The 20,349-nt window shown below is 43.1% G+C and overlaps 2 protein-coding genes across 3 annotated transcripts in view; both read right to left on the bottom strand.

Moving 5' to 3' along the window:
• Positions 1–20,349, bottom strand: part of PURA (purine rich element binding protein A) — a 66,298-nt gene that overhangs the window by 29,759 nt on the left and 16,190 nt on the right. The gene's annotated exons all lie outside the window — the stretch shown is intronic.
• Positions 15,324–19,273, bottom strand: IGIP (IgA inducing protein). Its single transcript, XM_002815957.5, has one exon. It carries the CDS (start codon positions 15,649–15,651, stop codon positions 15,490–15,492), a length of 162 nt encoding a protein of 53 aa, XP_002816003.1. The 5' UTR covers positions 15,652–19,273; the 3' UTR covers positions 15,324–15,489.

The raw sequence follows: 20,349 nt of genomic DNA, 5'->3' as shown, positions 1-20,349 counted from the left end.
GGCGACAGACAGACCATTGGGTCCTGTCTCAGTGGCATGTCTCTCCACTTGGTCTTGGCTTCCAGAAAGGCTTGTCCATTTCTGAGGCTGGGCTTCTTCATGGTTGCCTCCCAACCTGACTCTGAGGCAACCTTTGATAGGGTCAAGCCTGGAAGACAGACTGAAAAGCCCACTCAAGCACTGGCTATGCTGGCAAGTACTTCCATAGGGAGGACTGGGGCTGCTGAGACGATAAGCTGAGAAAGTTAGGGGCTGACTGTTTAGAGCCAGCAACCACAAAGAGGGCTTTGAGCAATGTGACTCTCCCGCAACCAAACCAGCAGGACAAGCTGTGAGGTGCTTATCAGGTGTGGTGGCCCTGGAGGAGGGAGAGGATAGAGGGAAAGCACTGTCACCAAATCCCACTACAAAGTGATGGCTTTGGGCACTTCACAGGAGAGGGCTAGCACTGCCTCGGGGCCCAAGGAAGCAACATGTGGAAGAAGCATCAGGGCCAAAACTCTTCTGGGATAAGTCTGAGGTGGGGTTCTGGTGTGCACAGGAACACGGGTGAGGGAAGAGGAGAAGAGGGTCCTGGCCTAGCAGGGGACCCTATAGGCCCATATCCCTTTGCCCAGGCCAGGTTTCCTTTTCTTTGCAGTTAAATTACAGCTAAAGGAAAGACTACATTTACTTGTGCTTTGCTTGAATTCCTCTGGAGTCAGCCACTCCCACCTTCTCCCTCTTCTACAAGGGGCCTAGGTTAACATAGGGAGAAGCATGCCTCACTTACTCAAGTATGATGCTCATGTGCGGGCGCCTGAGGGTCTGTGTTCCATGGCCTCTGATACCATCACTCGTCTCTCCCTTGGAAAAGGCCCCAAAGGGAAACATGGTCTCCCAGTGACCTTTCTCTGCCATTCTTTTTCAAAATTTATAAACACAGCTATTAATTTCTAAGTCCCGGCTATGTGTCAGACACGGTGGTAAACAGGACCACTGTGTTCATGCATGTCAGATGCATCACCTCATTCACTCCTCACAGTAGCTCAGAGGCCCATCAGCCTGACTCCTTGGCTGGCTTCAGTTCCCAACCCCAGCCAGGCGCAAGGGGTTGAAGTCTGTTCCCCAAGCTGATACAGAGGACACAGTTCAGTCTTGGCGTCACTCACTGTGTGGTGGCTCAGTTAATATTAATTAACTCTGAGGACAAGCTGCACTTTGACTCACCTCTGGCTAATTAAATAAACCTGCCATGTAAATCAGCAGAGGGAATAGAGAGACATTAGGCTGTGCTGAATGGAAATTGGGCTCTCAGGGGTAAGACTGTTGACCTCCAAGTAGAAAATCTACCTTGGCCTGCTCTGGCTCTCTTCAAGTTCTCCGAAGCTAGGGCCAGAGTAGTATCAATGAGGAATAACCTTGCATCTCAGAGAAAGCCTTGCTCCTGAAGCCCTGAAGAACTGAGAGGAGGGAATCAGGGTTTGGATGCCCCTTTGGTACCACGGGCCCATGATGACATAACGGTTCTCTAAGGAACCAAGACAGAACTGCTTGGCCTTCCCTCTCTCCCCTCACACCATCCCCATTCCTGAGGCATCATGTCCTGATGGTCCTGGGTCAGCTGGGAGAGGCCTGAGGCCCACGGAAAAGACATGGTGTGAACGCCCCTTCCAGCCATGCCTGGCAGTTTTGAACTGCTGGGGCTGGCAGATGCCTCATCGTGCTCTGCCTCCCTTCTGATCCTCCCTGAAGAAAATGAGCTATGGCAATGTCCCAGGTCTTCTGAAGGTCAGGCTGTCTCTCTGACCAATGGGGAGACCTGGGGCAGGCCACTTAACCTGATCAGGCCTTGTCCCTTCTTGGTAAAACAAAGAAATTGCAATGTCAGCCTCACAAGAGGGCAGAGAAGAGTCACAAAATATGTAAACTGCTGCCCACTGCTTTGCACAAAGTAAGGGCTCAGTCAGTGGTGGCTATTCTATGATTATGATGATGATGAAGATTGTATGTGGTTCATAACAACCAATTGTACCTCCCAGTAATGCTGGGCTGTCTTGAGACATACCTGGAGTAGCTACTGTGATTAAGCCCTAGGCTGTCACTTTGAAAGTAGCCTTTTTCTATATGTAAAAAGAGAGAACACCACCTTAAAATAATGTCTATGAAGGTAACATGTAAAAATAAAATGAGATAAGTAAGGTAAGGGTGAAGGCAAGGGGAGAGTGAGAATGTGAGTTGCTGAGAAAGGACACAGGGTACAGCAGGATGCCCGTGTCCCTTCCCCTCCCATCCATGTCCCTCCCTGCAGCCACCTGGATCCCATGCCTCTCAGAGTCCCCATCCCTCCTCCTCCCCTGGGCTAATGTTTGGAGCATGGCTTAGGGTAAGGGCCAATTCTGGGGGCCTGTAGCTCACGGTAGGCAGTTCCCCACTATGTCCTCTCCTATGGAAAGATGCACCTGTCACCACTGTGGACCAGCAGGAGTCCTGCAGAGTTCCCAAGAGCTGGCAAGCAGGCACAAGACAAACATTTACATTCAACACATTGGAACAGATCAAATGTGGTTCTCAAAAAGCTCAGACTTGCAAGCTTTGGAGAAGGCCCAGGTTTGGCTCCCTTTAACTCCCAAACAAATTCTTGTGGGATGTTGCAATTACTTGTGACAATCCCTCTTCCTGCCTGGGACTTTGATTTCAGATTTAGACATGTAAAACTGGGTGGCTGTCTAGGTCTTAAGCAACTTGGTGGGTGGGGTGGGGACTGGGGAAAATTCTTTGCAGCACGTTGTGTGTAGAAGAGAGATCTTGAGGAATCAGATGCTGTAGCTCTGTTTGTGTTACCAGAACTTTTCAGCCACTGTGGTAGATTTTCTGTCTCTGGAAATTGGTCGCTTTGCTGGGGAGTGGCTCATTTTGTCTTTTGAAACACAAATGTCTAGAAATTATTTTCTGTGATAGTCTTATGTTAGAATAACTTTTCAATCATTGTATCAAATTCCACAGTCTTTACCCTGATATCTTATCCCCTGGATAAGTAGCAGATGAAGAAGGGTCAAGGAATATTTTAATGGTAAAGTGTGCTGACCTGGCCTCAGAGGAGTCTGGAAGCAGAAGGAGGTGATGCATAGAAAGTCAAGTAGATGCAGAAATGAGAGAGGAACATGGCTGAGCAAAGTGTGTCTGGGTGTAGGGACTCTGTGGCCTTTATGGGTACAGAGGTGTATATGCAAAAGGTTTTGGGCAAACTTCCTGTGTCTTTGCTTTGCTATTGTACCTGGCCTTAAAGCACATTCAGCCCTTTGGGAGAACTTCAACCCTGTATTGGGCTCCTGTTTCCTACTTTCTGGCTTCTGTGATACCTGGTCTGAGAGCCACACAACTTTAGTTCTGACCCTTTTGGCTTTCACACTGGCAATAACACAATGAATACTGCTGTCCCTGAAAGGGATTTGAGTGAAGAGGCTAGGGCCTTCTTGCTTCACCCCTAGGCTTTTGGCAGTCAGCCTAACCTAGAAGCCTGCCTCTTGAGGCTGGTACACATGACAGAAATCAGGGAACAAAAATGGCTAGGAGTTCCTAGATGCTCTGTGGAGTTCAGCCTGTTGGCAAATCTGGGGTGATCAGCGCTTGCCTTTAGGGTGGGCAGATGGCATAGATCACCAACACTGCCGTTCCTCTTCCCCCATCTCAACTCTTTTCCTAGGATATCACTGTGTCTGGACAAAGCTTAGAAATTACATAAAACAATGTGAGGGAGAGAGAAGGTCAGCATGAGGAGCTTTGTTTTAGGTCAACCAGGTTATCAGGGGAGTCTAGATAAAGGGAAACACTGGGCTGTATGATTCTAGAATAGAAATATTAGAATTCCTGGGGGAATAAGAGAAGGGAGATCCTGAGAATGGGATGTGAAGGCAGGGGGGAAAAGAGATGGGACAATCCCCCAGGAGTTCTTTTAGGTCTTAGAAAGATAAAGCTCAGAATTCCCGAGCAAAAGCAAATGCTCAGCTGTTTAATCCATTTCTAAATGGGAGGAGAGAATGAGTAAGCTAGGATCATAGGACATTACAATACAAGGGAAACTGAGGGACTGTAGGAGTCAGGAAAAGAGAGAATATCTTCCCTGGGGGCCTTTAAGAACATAGCCGAGATATTCTGTTTCTGGATGAGAAGACTCAATATTGTGAAGATTATCAACTCTTCCCCAACTTTCCTATGTAATCAATAAAATCTCAACTGCAGTCCTAATAGGACTTGTTAAATGAAACTTAACAAGCTGATTGTAAAGTACATCTGGAAGGAAAAAACATGGGAGAATAGCAAAATGATTTTGGGAGGAAAAAAACAAAGGAGAAAAACATACTGTATCAAACCATACCTAAAAGCTCCATCAATTAAAATAGCATGGTTGGTAGAAGAATATAACAAAGTTCAATGCAACAGAGAATCCAGAAATAGCCTCATGTATGTATAGGAGTTTTGATTACGAGAAGAGTAGTATTTCAAGACACTGGGGAAAAAGATGGCCTATAGAATCTGGGCAGCATGTGACTCTCAGCAAAAAAAAAAAAAAAAAAAAATCCCTAACTCACACCATTTATGAAAATAAATTCCAGATGGGTTAAAAGACTAACATAGAAACACAACTATAAAATAAGTATAAAGAAAATATAGGAGAGTATGTTTATTATCTGGAGATAGGGGAGCCTTCTTTAAGAACCATAAAATACAAAGCCATAAAGTAAAGGAGTAATACATTTGATTACACCAAAATAAAAAGCCTCTGTATAACCCAAGGCACCATTAATAAGGTTAAAAGAATGAGTTGGCCTGGACTGAGGGGTGGCCCATTCTGCTAGGAAGCAGACTGTGAGATGAGATGGCCTTGGAGGCCTATCTGCTCCCTCACAATTCCCTCAAAAGAAGTCACAGTTTGACAGGAAGCAAATAAATGCCAGAGGGTGGCCATTCCCCATTGTCCATCATCCATAGAGCCCTATAATCAAGAGATAAGTCAAGTTATCAAGAGCCAGCTCAAAATGAGTGGATAAGTGGAGCAGGGTGCAAGAGACAGTAAGCGAGATGGAAGGAGTAGAAACAATTTTGCTGGCCTCGGGCTAGGAGCAGGAGGAAGGGCTGCCTCTGTCAGAAATCACAGTCTCCAGTCCTTGGGCCCACTTTTTGAATGGATGTGGTATAGGCAACTGCTCCCAAGACTTCATTTTCCCTGAGTAGGGAGCTTTTGAGGAGAGCATATGGGGAAAATGTCACCCTGTATGGGCTTTAATAATCTCCATGAGACCCCCTGAGCTCTGTGGGGATCAGGGCTGTCTTGGAGTGATGGCCTCTGCCCAGACCCCCAGTGGCAGTGATGATAGATATGCCCATATTCTTGGGTGGGCTTGCATGGTCTGATAGCTCCAAGTCAGAGGCTTATTTATGTCTTGGAGACATAACTCTGTTTCTTTTTTATTTTTTTTTAGACAGAGTATTGCTCTGTCGCCCAGGCTGGAGTGCAGTGGTGCGATCCCGGCTCACTGAAACCTCCGCCTCCCAGGTTCAAGCAATTCTCTGCCTCAGCCTCCTGAGTAACTGGGATTACAGGCACCCACCACCACTCCTGGCTAATTTTTTGTATTTTTAGTAGAGAAGGGGTTTCACCATGTTGGCCAGGCTGGTCTTGAACTCCTGACCTTGTAATCCACCCACCTCAGCCTCTCAAAGTGCTGGAATTACAGGTGTGAGCCACTGTGCCCAGCCTGACATGACTCTGTTTCATGTCTGGAGAACACTCTGATACAAGGCCCCCGAAGCAAAGTGAAACTGTTGTCCCGTGGAGGCTTTACCAGCCAGCTTACCCAATGGGGATCAGGCTATTTCCTGGAGAAGCCAGGGAATTACTGTACTCAGCTACTCTCAGCTCATACTTCCCACTTGTGAGCTGACTGAGCTCAGAGGGTGTTTGCCTGATTCAGGTAGTACGGCAGCCACATTCAAGTCTTATGAAACCTCTGTGGCATTCTGATGCCATTTGGTAAACTGCATTGAGCACAGGACCTGGGGTTGAGAGAAAGGGAAAATTTTGCAGCAAGGGATGTCGATGCCATTTTCTAATATGAGCAAGGGGATGTAACAAAAATGATGGATACTGAGAAAAGCAGGAGGCAGTATCAGGACTGGCCAGACTTGAAGCATAGCCTCAGTGATGGAATCACATTCCAAGAAGCATCAAACAATCTCACAGGCCCCAATTTGACTTTCAGAGATATGGTTCGGGATTTGGAGAGTGAGATTAAGGAATAAATAAACACAGCTGAGGGTAAGATCAAGGTACCTGACCCCTCAGGAAAGGATGCCACAGGGGTAACGAGAAACCATTGACCCCTGAGAAATTTTTTAAAAAATGGACTGTGGAGCTTAGATTCAATGTCTCTAAAAGGAAAGGAAACAATTCCTTTATATAAATGCACAAACAATGGCTGAGTACCAAACTACATACGAAGCATTCAAGTGAGGGCAACATAAAACAACCTCTGTGCCTCCTGCCATTACTACCAGCAACACACACCTAGTGAAGTCACCCAGCCCTGCCCCCATCTCTGAGATGAGACCAGACCAGTCCATTCATTTGGCACAACATATGTCAGTTTGAATACCTTCTAACATGCAACCAAATTTCAGGGAAAATAGGGGATATTTAGTGAGCTCAAAAACCCCAACTTCCCAAATGGATATGGGAGGCTCCAATCAGCCAACACAGGTCCAATAAGGAGAGTAGCTGTCTTCTCTCTCAATGCCTAAACAACACCACTTCCAGGCCCTTTTTCACTAACAGTCCTGATGATCAGCCAGGTTGAAGGGTGCAGTCTTTTAGAGACCCCATGGAGGAAGGTGCCGTCTCTACTCTCAGATCAGGACCAGTGATTCTGAACCTATTTGGGCTGTGGCTCCTCTTGAGAGTTTTTGTAAAAACTATGGATCCCCTTCTCAGAAAAACGTACATTGCACATACAGATATAATCTGTAAAATTTAGGAGCTTTAGACCCCCAAAAGCCCCAGCTTAAGAATTCCTGCTGAAGACAAATCACTCCTTTTCTTACTAAAGAGCTGTTTTCCAGGGCTGATAACTACCATCTTAGATGTCCAACAGGTGAGTGAATATTCAGCATTGAACTCTAGTCATCCCACGCCATTGGCAGATGGCTGGGTCTCTGCTGTTGCCTGAAGCCAGAAGGAAGCAAAGCCCCTAGACCGAGACCACATTTTGTTTTTCAAAGGAACACTCTACTCCACCCCCACCAGAAAACCTCAGACACCCCAGGCCTGGAACACAGACACAAAGTGACAAGCCAAAAATAAATCTGGTGCAGTATACAACTACATCTGTGAAGAGAGCCATAGACTGGGCTCTTCTTGGGCTGGCAGGCCAAAGCTGAAATGGAGAGTCAGATGGGTCCTCCTTTAGCTAAATGCAGACTAGCTGATTGTTCTAGAGAGGCACCTGCCTTTTTTTTTTTTTTTTTTTTTTTGAGATGGAGTCTCACTCTGTCGCCCAGGCTACAGTGCAGTGGCGTGATCTGGGCTCACTGGAACCTCCTCCTCCCAGGTTCAAGTGATTCTCCTGTCTCAGCCTCCCAAGTAGCTGGGATTATAGGCACCCACCGCCACGCCCAACTAATTTTTGTATTTTTAGTAGAGGCAGGGTATCACCATATTGGCCAGGCTGGTCTTGAACTCCTGACCTCCACCTGCTCTTTTTCACTGCCCCCTACCTGGAATGTAGAGGCTGCTAGAGGCTATGCCCTTATGAACTATTTAAGTTCCATATTTGTTTCCCTTTTTTCCAAAAATAATAATGATAGCAGCAGCATTGATTAAACATCAGTATTGAACAGTACTCTGTGCCAAGCACTATGCTATAAGCTCTTGGCATAAATTATTTCATCTTCCCCAAAATCTAATGAAGTAAGCACTCTTGTTATCTCATTTACAAGATCAAGAAATGAGACTAGGAGAGGCTTAGTAGAGTTGCTTAAGGCCACAGAACTAGTGAGAGAGTGAGCCTGAATTTGATTTAGGCCTGATTTCAAATCAATACTTTTAACCTCCACTCTCATGCTCCTTCCCAAAAGACCAATACTCAGACAAAGGCCTAGGAAATCGTCCAGAGTGATAATCTCCAGAGTGAGAGCTCTAGTTCTTGCTTCCGCCTCCCCATCCGCTGCCTACCATGTGGCAGCCTGGTTCTCAAAAGGGACTCACTTTATGGAGAGTTGGTTGGAAATCCTCAAACTCTCTCTCCTATCTCTGTCTGACTTTGCTATTTGAATCCATACTCTATAGCCCTAAATTTATCTGGGAGCCTAAATTTATTTTAAACTCAGCTCAGCCCAGGAACCTTATTTCCCTTCAGGTTTAGAATCAAGGAGAAAGACTCATTTCTATTTTACCACTGGAACGTTGTTGGTGGGGGATTAGTTGTCATCACTCCCATTTTAAATATTTGGGGTGTGTGTGTGTGTGGAGTGCTGAGAAACAGAGAGTAGAGTAGCCCAAATGTGGTAAAGTGTCACCAATGGTGCTGGTGCCTTATGGGGGCCAGGATTCTCTAGACACCTCCTACCCCTCAGCATTTGGAAACAGGGCACATCAATTCTCAAACAGCTAGTCTCCTCCCTTTCCTCAGTTAGTGGATTCCAGGGAGAGTGAGTGCCCAGCAAACCAAGAGAAAGGTACAGAAGGATGTTGCCCATTGTATGCCCAGTGGCCAAGGGGGCCCCAAGTACATGCTGAATGGCTAGAGCCTCAGCCATGTTTTGGGAGGCAGTTGGAGACAGAGTGGGCATTAAGCTATCTGCTGAGTCCAGGGTTGCTTGTCCTTGCCCCAGAGCCTCATCTCGGAGATGAAATAGGGAGAGGAGATGTTGGGCCTACACAGAGGTGGAAGACGCAGGAAGCTACACAGAGGTGGGAGATGCCGGAAGCTAATTGACTGCAGGCGAGAAGATCATCTCATCTTTAGGATCTCTGTTTTATACCACCTGTAGGACAGAGGAGAGATAAAGCAGTAACGACAGTACCCACCTTCAAAGTGGATAAGGAAGTCAGCCCCAGAGGCACAGGTGACTCCCAAAAATGGTCTGGACTCACTGGCGTCCAATCATTTTGTCATCAGATATTTGCAGAATGTCTGCTATGTGCCTGCCAGACTCATCTGGGCATTGGAGATGCCATGGTGAATCCTGCCCTCAGTGTTAGACCATCAACAGAAAAAAAAATACATGAGGAAGACAATCTGGACAGTGATAAGCACTAGGAAGAAAACTGAAACAGAGTGGTAAGGGAGAGTGATTGGAAGGGACCATTTCAGTTTGGTTGTCAGGGGAAGCCTCTTTGAAGAGAGAACATGAGACCTGAGGCTTGATTATGAAAAAGGGCTAGCCATCTGAAGATCTGGGGGAAGTGCATTAAAGGAAGAAAGAAAAGCAATGCCAAAGGCCCTTAGGTGGCAGTGGGCTCTGTGCATTTAAAAAACAGAAAGGCAACCACTATTGCTTGAGAGAAATGAACAAGTGAGTGAGAGGAAGGAGAGAAAGCTGGAGAGTTAAGTAGGGCCAGATCATAGAGGCCTTGTAACCATAGTAGAGAGTCAGACTTTTATTCTAAGTGTAATGGGAAGCAGGGGTGACATCATCCACTTAGTACTTTTTAGAAGATCACTCTAGCTGCTGTGTGAATGGATTACACAGGGCAATCATGGCAATAGGGGGACCAGTGAGGAGGCTGTTAGGTGAGAAAATCGGTGCCCACATCATTTGTCATCCAGACCAAGATACTTGTGCAGGTAAACAGGGGTGCTACAAATAATTAAGCAGGGACAACAGGCATAACCAGATGGTCTCTGGCAAAGTGGGACATATGGACACTCTGGATATGATAGATTAGGGCAGCAGTTTTCAAGGTGTTGTTCCTAGATCAATAGCATCAGCATCACCTTAGAACTTGTTAGAAATGCAAATTCTCAGGCTCCTACCCCAGACCTTTGAATCAGCAACTTGGGATGGGCCCAGTGGTATATGTTTTAACGACCCCTTTAGGTGATGCAGGCTAAAGTCTGAGAATCACTTGAGCTAGAGTGACAGTGGTATAGGTGATGAGGTATGGCCAGACACAGGATATAGTCTGAATATTAGGGGTGAAAGAAACTAGAATGTGGAACCAGCTCTTTGTTTTTTGTTTGAGCAATGTGTATATGGTAGTGCCCTTTACTGCAACGGGAAGGACGAAGATGGGGAGAGGATGGGTTTTGTGAGGGGATTAAGCTTTTGTTTCAGATGTATAAAGTGAGAGTGCAGACATAGGCCTTTCTTCCCTGGGCCACCTCTCAGAATAAGGAAGCATTCTACCAGCCAGAGGACAGCCGAGCTCTGCAGCTTTAGGCACTCTTTTCAGAGTCAATCTCCTTATGAGTCCCTGAATTTAGAGAAGGGACTTTTCCCAATGAAGTTGCTCTGAGTACCACCTTCAAGTCATGGCCCAAGAATGACTGTGGAGAAAAAGTAGAGCACTGCCCTCAGAGCCAAATAACTGGCTACTCAGGTGAAAACAGCTTAAGAAGGTACAAGTTGAGATGCTTTTATCTAGAAAATAAAAATCTAGGACTTGTCTTGGGAGTTCTCTTGGAGACCAAAGCTTGCCGATGACAAAGCTCTGGCTGTCGTGAACATAACCCAGCCAGGACTGTCACAGGAAGTTCAGCAGTTTTAGCAGTTGTGCTCCAACACACCGCTCCTAGGTCCAGGAGGAATCACTTTTCTATTTGGTCCTGGACTCCTAACCTGGCACCCCATGCCTGAGCATTTGGTTTTTGTTTAGAGTACATGGGCTACAGCTGCAGCACATACAGGGAGCAGCAAACCCTTATCCCTGTGCTGTCTGGTGCAGGGAATGCACACCATCAGTGACATCCAACAGTGCACAGATGAAAGGAGAAACAGGGAGTATGTGGCCACCCCTCCTTGTAGTGGTGCTAGAGCAGGTGGAAGCCAGAGACGGACAGACAAGCTCTAAGTTCCAGAGCAAGGATTCTTAACTTGGACCTTTGGGGAATCTGTGATGCAGCTGAGAGAGCCTCAAGCTTTCATCAGATTCTCCAGCCTAAGACTCCAAAAGAGATAAAGAACCTTTGCTTTAGAGAGCAGTGGTGCTCACACTTTAGTGTGCTTCAGAATCACCTGGAGGGCTTGTTACAATATGGATGCTGGGGCCCAGCCCCAGAGGTTCTAATTCAGTAGGTTTGGAGTGGGACCCAAGAATGTGAGGGGATGCTTGGCCCAGGGGCTACACTTTGAGAACCACTGCTTTAGAGGATACCAAAAACCACAAAGAGTTCAAGTTCAAATTATGATCTTTCTTTTTCACACAGGAGTTCCAACCGATGCCATAGCCCTTGAAACTACCCCTAAGTCCCAAGGAACTTGAGATTTTATTTTTGGAAGAAGCCCCTGGAGAATTACAGACTCTGGACCTCTCCTTGAGGTCAGGAAACATCTGGGAAATAGCATTTTATAGGGTGCAGGAAAATGCCTCCAGAAACTTAAAAGCCCAAGCAAAACTGAGCTGAAAACTACATGGCTTTCTCTGGCTGATCCAATTGCTGCACCAATTGTTGGTGAACAGTGAGGTTTTGAGAATCAGGGCAGACCCAGATCCTCTCCTAGAGACTATCTCCTGATACTTGTTGTTGAACTTGTGTCTGAAGCCACATGGGCTCAGATAGGAGGCCTGCTCTAAGGAAGAAAGGGTGTCTGCTAAGGGATAGAAGCTGGGCATAGGAAGGAAATCAACTCAACTAGACAGAATTCAAGAGCCTCATTCACAGAACCCTTTGATCAGGTCATTGTGGTAAGGGCGGGAAGAGGCAGGAATAGTACTCAGGGCTGTGCTTACTTTAAGCAAGAGCAGTGGAGAGAGGCCTGGTAGGGCCATCTGCCAGCTTCCTTCAGACCTGCTCTGAGTAAGTCATTCCCCATGAAAGGGGAGGGGGAGATGAAAATGTGGATTCATTCATGAATCAACCTCTGAAACAGGAAGTGTGGCTTTTGAGCTATGCAGAAGAATCCTCCTTTGCTCCAGGTAACGTTAGCTTTGACACTCAGCTACATATATCCTTAGATGGGGCAAAGTCAAAGTCAGGGAGACCCAACAAATTAAGGGATGAGGAGGCAACTTCATAGAGAAGCCAACATATTAGAGTGATTGAGACTGTGGATGTGCTTTGCCATCATCCTACCTGGACTTGAATCCTGACTGTGGAGTTCTAGGCATGTCATTATCGTTCTGTGCCTTAGTATCCTCATCTATAAAGTGAGGGTAATAATAGTGCCTATTTCGTAGAGTTACAGTAAGAATGAAGTAAAATAACCCAGGTAAAATGCTTAGCTTGGTGCCTTGAATATTTTAAGCACTCAATGTTTAAAAAATAAAGTGTGGTGAGCATGAAGAAATTTGGGATGGTGGCAGTACAGACCCACCCTAAGTGACATTGCCAGAAACAGAAAGTGGAGCTATGTTACAGCTACTGCTAGTCTCCACGAAAGGCTGACAGAGGTCTGAGGTGTGAGATGAGCATGCAGGGAGAGCCAGGATGCCTACGATGGTGGGGTTAACTAGACACCCCTGCTGGCTGTAAGGTAGTGATATCCTATTCTTTTAAGCCTTGCAACATTCAGTGAGTCTGTTTTGTGACATTTTCTCACTGCCAACCTAAGTGCCAAATAGCCTGATGTGAGGAAATCGAAGTGAATGAAAATCAATATTGGTAGGAAAATTGTATCGATGTCATTGGAAACACTCTGAAGATTTGCAATATTTAGGTAGAATCCCCAATTTCAGGGGAAAAACTGTGGCTCCTCCTCCTGAAGTTCTAGAAGGCGGGGTGGGGGTGGGGTGGGGTTGCTGAAGTGAGAACAGTGGAGGTGTGTGCCGGCCCTGAGGTGACCTAGCAGGTAAACACTGAAAAGAGAACTCTCTTTCCTCTCGTCCTGAAAGAGCAGGACCTCTTCCAAAACTCAGTACCCAAGATAAAACAGTCCTGACTGCTTAGAAATAAATTGTTACTGAGACTAGGAACAAAGGATTTCTAAAAGCCATGCAAAATACCAAAATAAATGATATACCACATGGTTAAATGAAAGTTAACATCCATTGGAGGTGGAGGTAGGAAGAGACCACCAATTACATCTTAGAAAAGAAAGACTGAAGAAAAATGACAAATAGCTCTGTTTGAGCATGCTGGGTTCCTTTCTTGAGGGGGCTCCCCACGGCCCTACCAGCATTGCCTTGTAGTTCTGACCTGGCCGTCTGGGATGCTCCTCCTGTAGCCCTTCAGTAGGACCTCACCTTGGGGCCTCTTGCTGTCCAACTGACCATTGGACATATTTAATCATGGTCCTTTTGGAGTCTTTAAAAGATGAAGGGCCTGACTCCTGACTTTTCACTCCCTTATACTTGCTGGAGTAAATCATGGCTGGAATTTCCACCACAACCTCCTGTGCTTGAGTCCTTCTCTTGGACAGGGACCCAAGGATTTATCTGATCTCTGCAGAGAAGAGAGCAGAATCTGGTCTCTTCTTCAGGAAGTAGCCACCTGTCTTGTGTGTGCACCCCCCAAATCAGAGGCGCCCTAGAACTTAGGGAAACTGAAGTTTCTTAGGCACCCCACCTACCTCTCTAAAACAGTGGCACTGTCAGCTTTCAGTTTTCATAAAGCAAAGTTTCTCCATTATTTTTATTGAAGTTGGTGGTTGTCATATGTGGAAGCTAGTTCATCCTTCTGTTCACTCCAAAGTAGGGCCTTTTTATTTTATTTACTTATTTTGTCTTTTTTGAGACAGAGTCTCGCTCTGTCACCCAGGCTGGAGTGCAGTGGCGCAATCTCGGCTCACTGCAATGTCTAACTCCCAGGTTCAAGCAATTCTCATGCCTCACCCTCCCAAGTAGCTGGGACTACAGATGTGCACTACCGTCTGGCTAATTTTTGTATTTTTTAGTAGAGACAGGGTTTCACCATGTCGGCCAAGCTGGTCTTCAACTCCTGACCTCCAGTGATCCGCCCACCTAGGCCTCCCAAAGTGCTGGTATTACAGGTGTCAGCCACCATGCCCAGCCAAGGAGGGCCTTTTTAGCAAGAAAACAACAAAACAATACTCATAATGAACTCTCTTGGGATTCCCCCAGAGAAGCCTGGAACTGTAATAATGTGAACTTGAGATAGCCTATGGACATGCATCAAGTTTTAGAATATAACTGCTGTCGTATATACTTAAGTAAATTGAGAGATTTTTCATAGTGTGATTTTTGCCAGGTATCTTGGAGAACTACTTGCTCCAAGCATTCCTCATATCCAGCTTGAAGGTAAGTGAAAACATAAAAAAAGATAAAAGGAGAAAGCTACAAATAAAACTTCAAACTCTACTTAAAAAGGCTGAGGAAAATATATACCTGAGGCTTCTGAGGCCTTTGTTGGTTTTTAAGTTAGAGGTCAAAATGGGTGGTTCTTGTTGGTCAGATAATCTACTTTTCTAGAAGGCCCCACTGAAACTATCCTGAGGGATGGCTCCTGTGTCTTGTTTTTATTGGTAGCTTCATTCACTGTCTGCCATTCCACTCACTAGAAAAACAGTTTTGAAAGAGATTTTAAACCGCAACCTCTATTTTCTAAGTGTTCAAAGCATAATAGGACAACTATTAAAAATAATTTATTATATATTTCAAATAACTAAGAGTGGAATTAGAATGTTCCTAACACAAAGAAATTATACATACTTCAGGTGATGGATACCCCAGTCATCCTGATTTAATCATTACATTGTATGCTTGTTTCAAAATGTTACATGTACCCCATAAGTATGTATAACTAGTATGTATCCATGATAATTAAATTTTTCTTATTGTAACTGACAGAAAACAAAAAATCTTCCATGAGAATGGAGCATGATCTATGGGAAAAGGTCTTCCTTCTCTTCGACATGATGGCTAGGTTCACTGTCATACCACCAGAGAATTTTTTAAATGACCCAATATGCCAGGATAGGGAGGCCATTCACATAAAATTTTTAAAAATAAGCAAACCTACCTTAAAATAAAACAGAAGATAGAGTTCTCTAGTATGAGAGCACACTTAATGCTTGTAGCCAATTAATGATCATAAGTAACAGGCAAGTATACCTGCTACTGAGTCCTAAAAAGTTTCCACCTATCAAAAAAAAAAAACAAACCATGATCGCAACCAGACCCCTTCCCCCAAAAAGCACTGAAACAAAAGACTGATCTGATTATACAGTCACATGAAAAATAAACATCTTTATTTTTTTGCCTACTTTATTTCATTTTTTCAAATAAAATTTAAATCTGTACAAAGTATACTGTTACAGTATATATTTTGTAAGAATCAATGCCTAAAATAATCACAATACTTCAATAAGCAGTACAGCAGACCTCGCTAGTTTTCAGCTTTGATATTGAACAAACTCAAGCCGGCTGATGCACAACACGTTTGCTTGGTTTCCACATGGTGAGTTCCCAGCACTGAGATGGGAGAACATGACAGCAAATATGGTAATATTACAGCCCGACACACTGCGTTTCTTCATGTGATAATAACTGCACATATTTAATACAGAATGCTCAAATTTACTTTTTAAATTGCATTTGCTTACTTCTTAGTTGGCAAAATTCAGCATTCTTAAATGGGGTCCCCAAACAGTGCAAATTAATGATATTCTAACTGTATATTGGCACATCTCCAATAAGGATTAACTTGTAAACTCAAAGAATATCAACAACTTAGTCCTAAATTTTAACTAATATACATCTGGTCCATTTAACCAAAGTCATTTTGGAAAGATATTAAAGAACAATTCTATTTCTGAAAGGACATTGTTTTGACCATTCTTTAGAGAAGATAAATTTTTAAATTGTCATTAAAATGTTTCACTATAAAAATTTTACAAACTTGATTAGAAATTTCAAGATTATGATTCACAGCAGACAAATACAAACTGTATATTCCAACAATACCTATTCTTAAGACTTTCAAACAGAGCACAACCATGTCAGCTGTGTTAACTAAAATTCTGAACAGTGTACTAAATTTATAAGTGGTGCTGGGTCTAGCAAGTGTAAATACACAGTATATTTCAATGAAAAGAATTGTCTTCTTTATACTTTATTTGTTTTCCCATAAGGAAACATTAATGTTTACATTCTTTAATAAAGTTAATCTTACATCAGAATATAACTTAATACTGTCAGCAACAGGGACCACACACAGTAAATAAGAAGCACATTTAAAATAAGTCTGATTTCACATAGATTAACATTTGTTGGTTAATAAAATATCGACAGTATTACAATCTTACAATATTTACAGTAAGAAAAATCTAGAGTAATATATACCTTTCACAGCAGGATTCCTTTTTTTAAAATTTCTTCCAGTTTGGGATTGTGTATACACAAAAAGCTCAAAATAAAGCAACTCTGCAATATAATCTTAAAATAATGGCTACTGGGGGAAATTCTATCACAACCATTGAAAATAATGGTGACTTCTCACGGAGTCTGTGGCATCTGAGAACCCAGTTAATTAACCAAAGTCTTGCTCACATTAGCCTCAGTTACCCAGATTAAAGCAGAACTCCGGCCTTCCCTGACTGCTGAAAACCCAACAGATTTTCTCAACATGCTATAAGGAAAGAGGAAAAATTGGTTTCAGCTCACACCTCATGGCTGGAAGCCTCTGGAAGCCTCCAGCCAGTGCACACTCCCCAACTTATGCTAAAAGAGGGCCAATTTCATCCCCACAGCATCACAAGAGTCCACCCTCCAACCACACAGCGCTCTGACACCAAGCTCACCCATTCCTCAACTCTTGTGCCTTAGGATAACACATGAACTTAGCCCATATAATACACACCAGCATCTTAGAGACTTGAGACCAGGGCAAAGAAACAGACTAGTGTAGTTTGCACTGAGATCAGTAAGAAAAATGGGAAGTGATGCACATTTCCAATTAGAATGACAAGAAGAAGACCCACATCCCTAAACTGGAATTTGGCCAGGGCATCAGAGTTAGCACCCCCTCTCTGAGTACCGCTAGCGATTAGGATGTGTGCTCTGGGCCTCCTCTAAAAGAGAGCATCTACAGTAAGTAACACAGTATGGGACATTAGTTCAGTGACGACTGCCAAGAAAGCAGATACAATTCTTGAATCTGGGGCTGTCTATGGCACCTGAGGTCAATCATCCAAGCTGTGACCTGTCCCAACCCTGCTTACTTTAAGATATCTGATGGGCACAGAGCACTCAGGGATATGGCTGCTGGCTACTTTGGACTCTAGATCTCACAGGTAATCAACAGGTATCTGGGATTGAATTAGCAAACTGTACCATAGCTCCTTAAACAGACATTGTCAAGTCTGAAATCATGTCAAGCATGAATCTTCACTGTCAGGTCAGTAATCAAAGTGGGAGTCTTCCCACATCAGCCAAGGTTATTTTGTCAGAACCTTAGAGGAGTTGGACAGTTTTTCATGTTGCAAGTGATTGGTTTACTTATTTCAGTCAAGCTGGATTGGCAAACCAGGCTGATTTATTTAGTGAGCTTTGTTTTTTTGATTCTTATGTGTGTGCTAACCCAAAGCTGTTGTATTTGGGCTAAATACACTGACAGAGAAAATTCAAACGACAAAAGTTTTCAGCAAACTTCTGTGGCATTTTTTCTTTTTGGAAGTAAATGCAAGATCTAAAGGTATTTCTACCCAACAAAGTCTGTTTAAGTGTTTAATGTTATTTCCTTTTTGGTCCTATACAGAATGCTATGACTTCTATATAGGTCTGAATGCTGCTCCATGTAGATTCCTTCTGTATATCTAAAAATATATACTTTTCAGTAGTTCAATACATGGTTAATCTTCCCACAGAGGAAGATTTTTGTAATCACATGTTGCAAAGTAGAAAACATCTCCTTTCTAAGAAAGGAAATATACTTTCCTATTGTACACTTTTGAATAAGCCCAAAGGCATGCACCAAAAATCATTAATAAAACTAATACATGCAATAAAATGGTGTAGAGTTAGACTTAAAGTGCTGCTTCTCAATTTTTTTAATTTGAAGAAGACATTTTGTCAGTTGTAGACTCAAAAATCTTTCCCCCACCCACCCTCCCCACCCCATGGCATTAAGAGAGAAAAGTAAAAAGTATGCATAAATCTTTTAACTATGCTTTACATGGGGGAAAGAACAGATATATCAACTATCCTATATATCAACTGGATTCCCAGTTTTAAATAAAACCAATATTTACTGGTAAAAATTGTCAAAGCGAATACACCCAAACAAATGTTACTAGTAAATAAATGTTCTACATAGAGAATAATTTACTTTGGTTTTATGCGCCTTCTCAAAAATAACACTAGTGTCCCAACGTCACCAAACTGATGTGTTCCAGCAAAGTTGTAAGGCAAATCTTTTTTTCCCTAGTGACATCTTGTTTCCCAACAGACAAAACTAAAATCTTTTGGTGAGGAAGGGGTTAAGATAATGGCTAACCCCTTGGCATCCTGAGCATTGTGGTTTATCAAACTCTACCCTGCTAGAAATTGTCAGGCACCCTGACCCCTGCCTTGAACCAGGAAGGCTCCCATGTCTAGAGATGCCCTGACTCCTTATAAATAGCTTTCAGAACTTTGCTTTCTTCCCTTCTCTCTGGATGTTATAATGTCTAACAAAGCTGGTTGCAATGTCACATTTTGCTAGTAGGGGCCACCATCTAACAATAATTCCAATATGAAAGGTTTTAAGCCAATAGTTGGTTCCTAATTTTATCAACAATTTGCACTAAAATTCTCTACAATATACTTAGAGCAGAGATCTTTAACTTGGGTTTCAGAAGATGTGTGATGCCCCTGAGGTTGTATGCAAAACTATCCAGGTATGTGCATTTTTTTTTCCTGGGTAGAGGATCCATCACACTTTCATCAGATTATCAAAGGTATCTGTGACCCCCAAAAAGGGTTATAGGGACTTAGAGGGATACCCGTAATTCATTTTATACCAGGACTGGGAAATGGGGGCAGAAAACTAAAAATGGCCTCGAAAAAGGCCAGGGACAAATTGCTGATCTTTTCCCTTTATTCACACTGGGAAAATAAGTGCTTCAAACTGGGAAAAATCATTAATTAAGCTGGTTAAACTCCATTAAAAAATAATCAAATTGCTTTCTAAATTTTTTTCATTTTCGATATGTGGTAAATTTTGTCTCCAAGAAAAGGTTCGGAGACTGAATTTTTCTCTTTTCCTAAAGGAAATTCATAGATAGAATGCTGAATATCATCCACATTTAAAGATTCGACAACATAGAAGTTAGATAACTCTCAATGATGTGAATCTTTAACTTATGATTTTGAGTAAAGGATTATCTAGAATCAAATATACACTTATTAACCTTCATTTCCCAAAATTGGTCCATATTTAGACAACTACCTGGCACAATTTCACTAGATAAACCTAAAATCTGAACAACGGAAGTTAAACTTCTACCCAAAGTAAAAACAAAGCCTAAGATTCCACAACTGAATTGGCCACAAACATTCACACTATGTTATAGAGGACTTTCTCATTTCAAATACATCACTGCATGTTCAACAGAATTTGCAAACATAAGATCCAGAATGACTAGCAAAACATGCTAAGAGCATGTCAAAAAGGAAAACACCACCACCCCCCCCAATCTGGAAACACACTCAGGCATTCCAAAAATAAACCAGATCTGAAAAGAGGCCTCTCACTTGGTTTTAAGTATGAGGTGTGTACAAAGCTATGAGAAAGGGAATATAAAATGAAATAACCAAATAACCTACAAAAAATAATTTTAGCCAAAAACACATCTCTCTGTTCCATTGATAAAACTATCAATTTTTAAATTTTTTTGCAATTCTGAACACTGTGTTGCATAATATCACCAAGACAAAAAATATGTTCACAGGTACACTTTTTGTTATTTTCTTTCTAGAGCACATCTTTGAGGTCATAAGACCGCATCTGGTTAAAATAAAGTCTCTTGCCCTTGCTTCCCTTCCCCCTCAAAGTGATTCAACCCTGAATTCCAAAAAGGAATATTCAATATAACAACTTGAAAACCAGTTGTAACACTTAGACCATAAGGAAACTATATGAACATTACGGAAAACTACATGAAAGAGGGAGCTGCCACTTGCCACCTACTTCACTTCCAGCTTTTTAAGCATGTACCCAGCTAGACTCCTATCTCACTGACTTCAGTGAAACAAACTAACACACCAAATCCAGG

The sequence above is a fragment of the Pongo abelii genome, chromosome 4 (genome assembly GCF_028885655.2).
Source record: "Pongo abelii isolate AG06213 chromosome 4, NHGRI_mPonAbe1-v2.0_pri, whole genome shotgun sequence".
Lineage (NCBI taxonomy): Eukaryota > Metazoa > Chordata > Mammalia > Primates > Hominidae > Pongo > Pongo abelii.
Note: the sequence above shows the minus strand (reverse complement) of the source record. Positions and strands in the feature narration are given on the sequence as shown.

Coding starts and splice junctions, on each gene's coding strand:
- IGIP (XM_002815957.5), bottom strand. CDS start 15,651: ATGTGCAGTTATTATCACATGAAGAAACGCAGTGTGTCGGGCTGTAAT.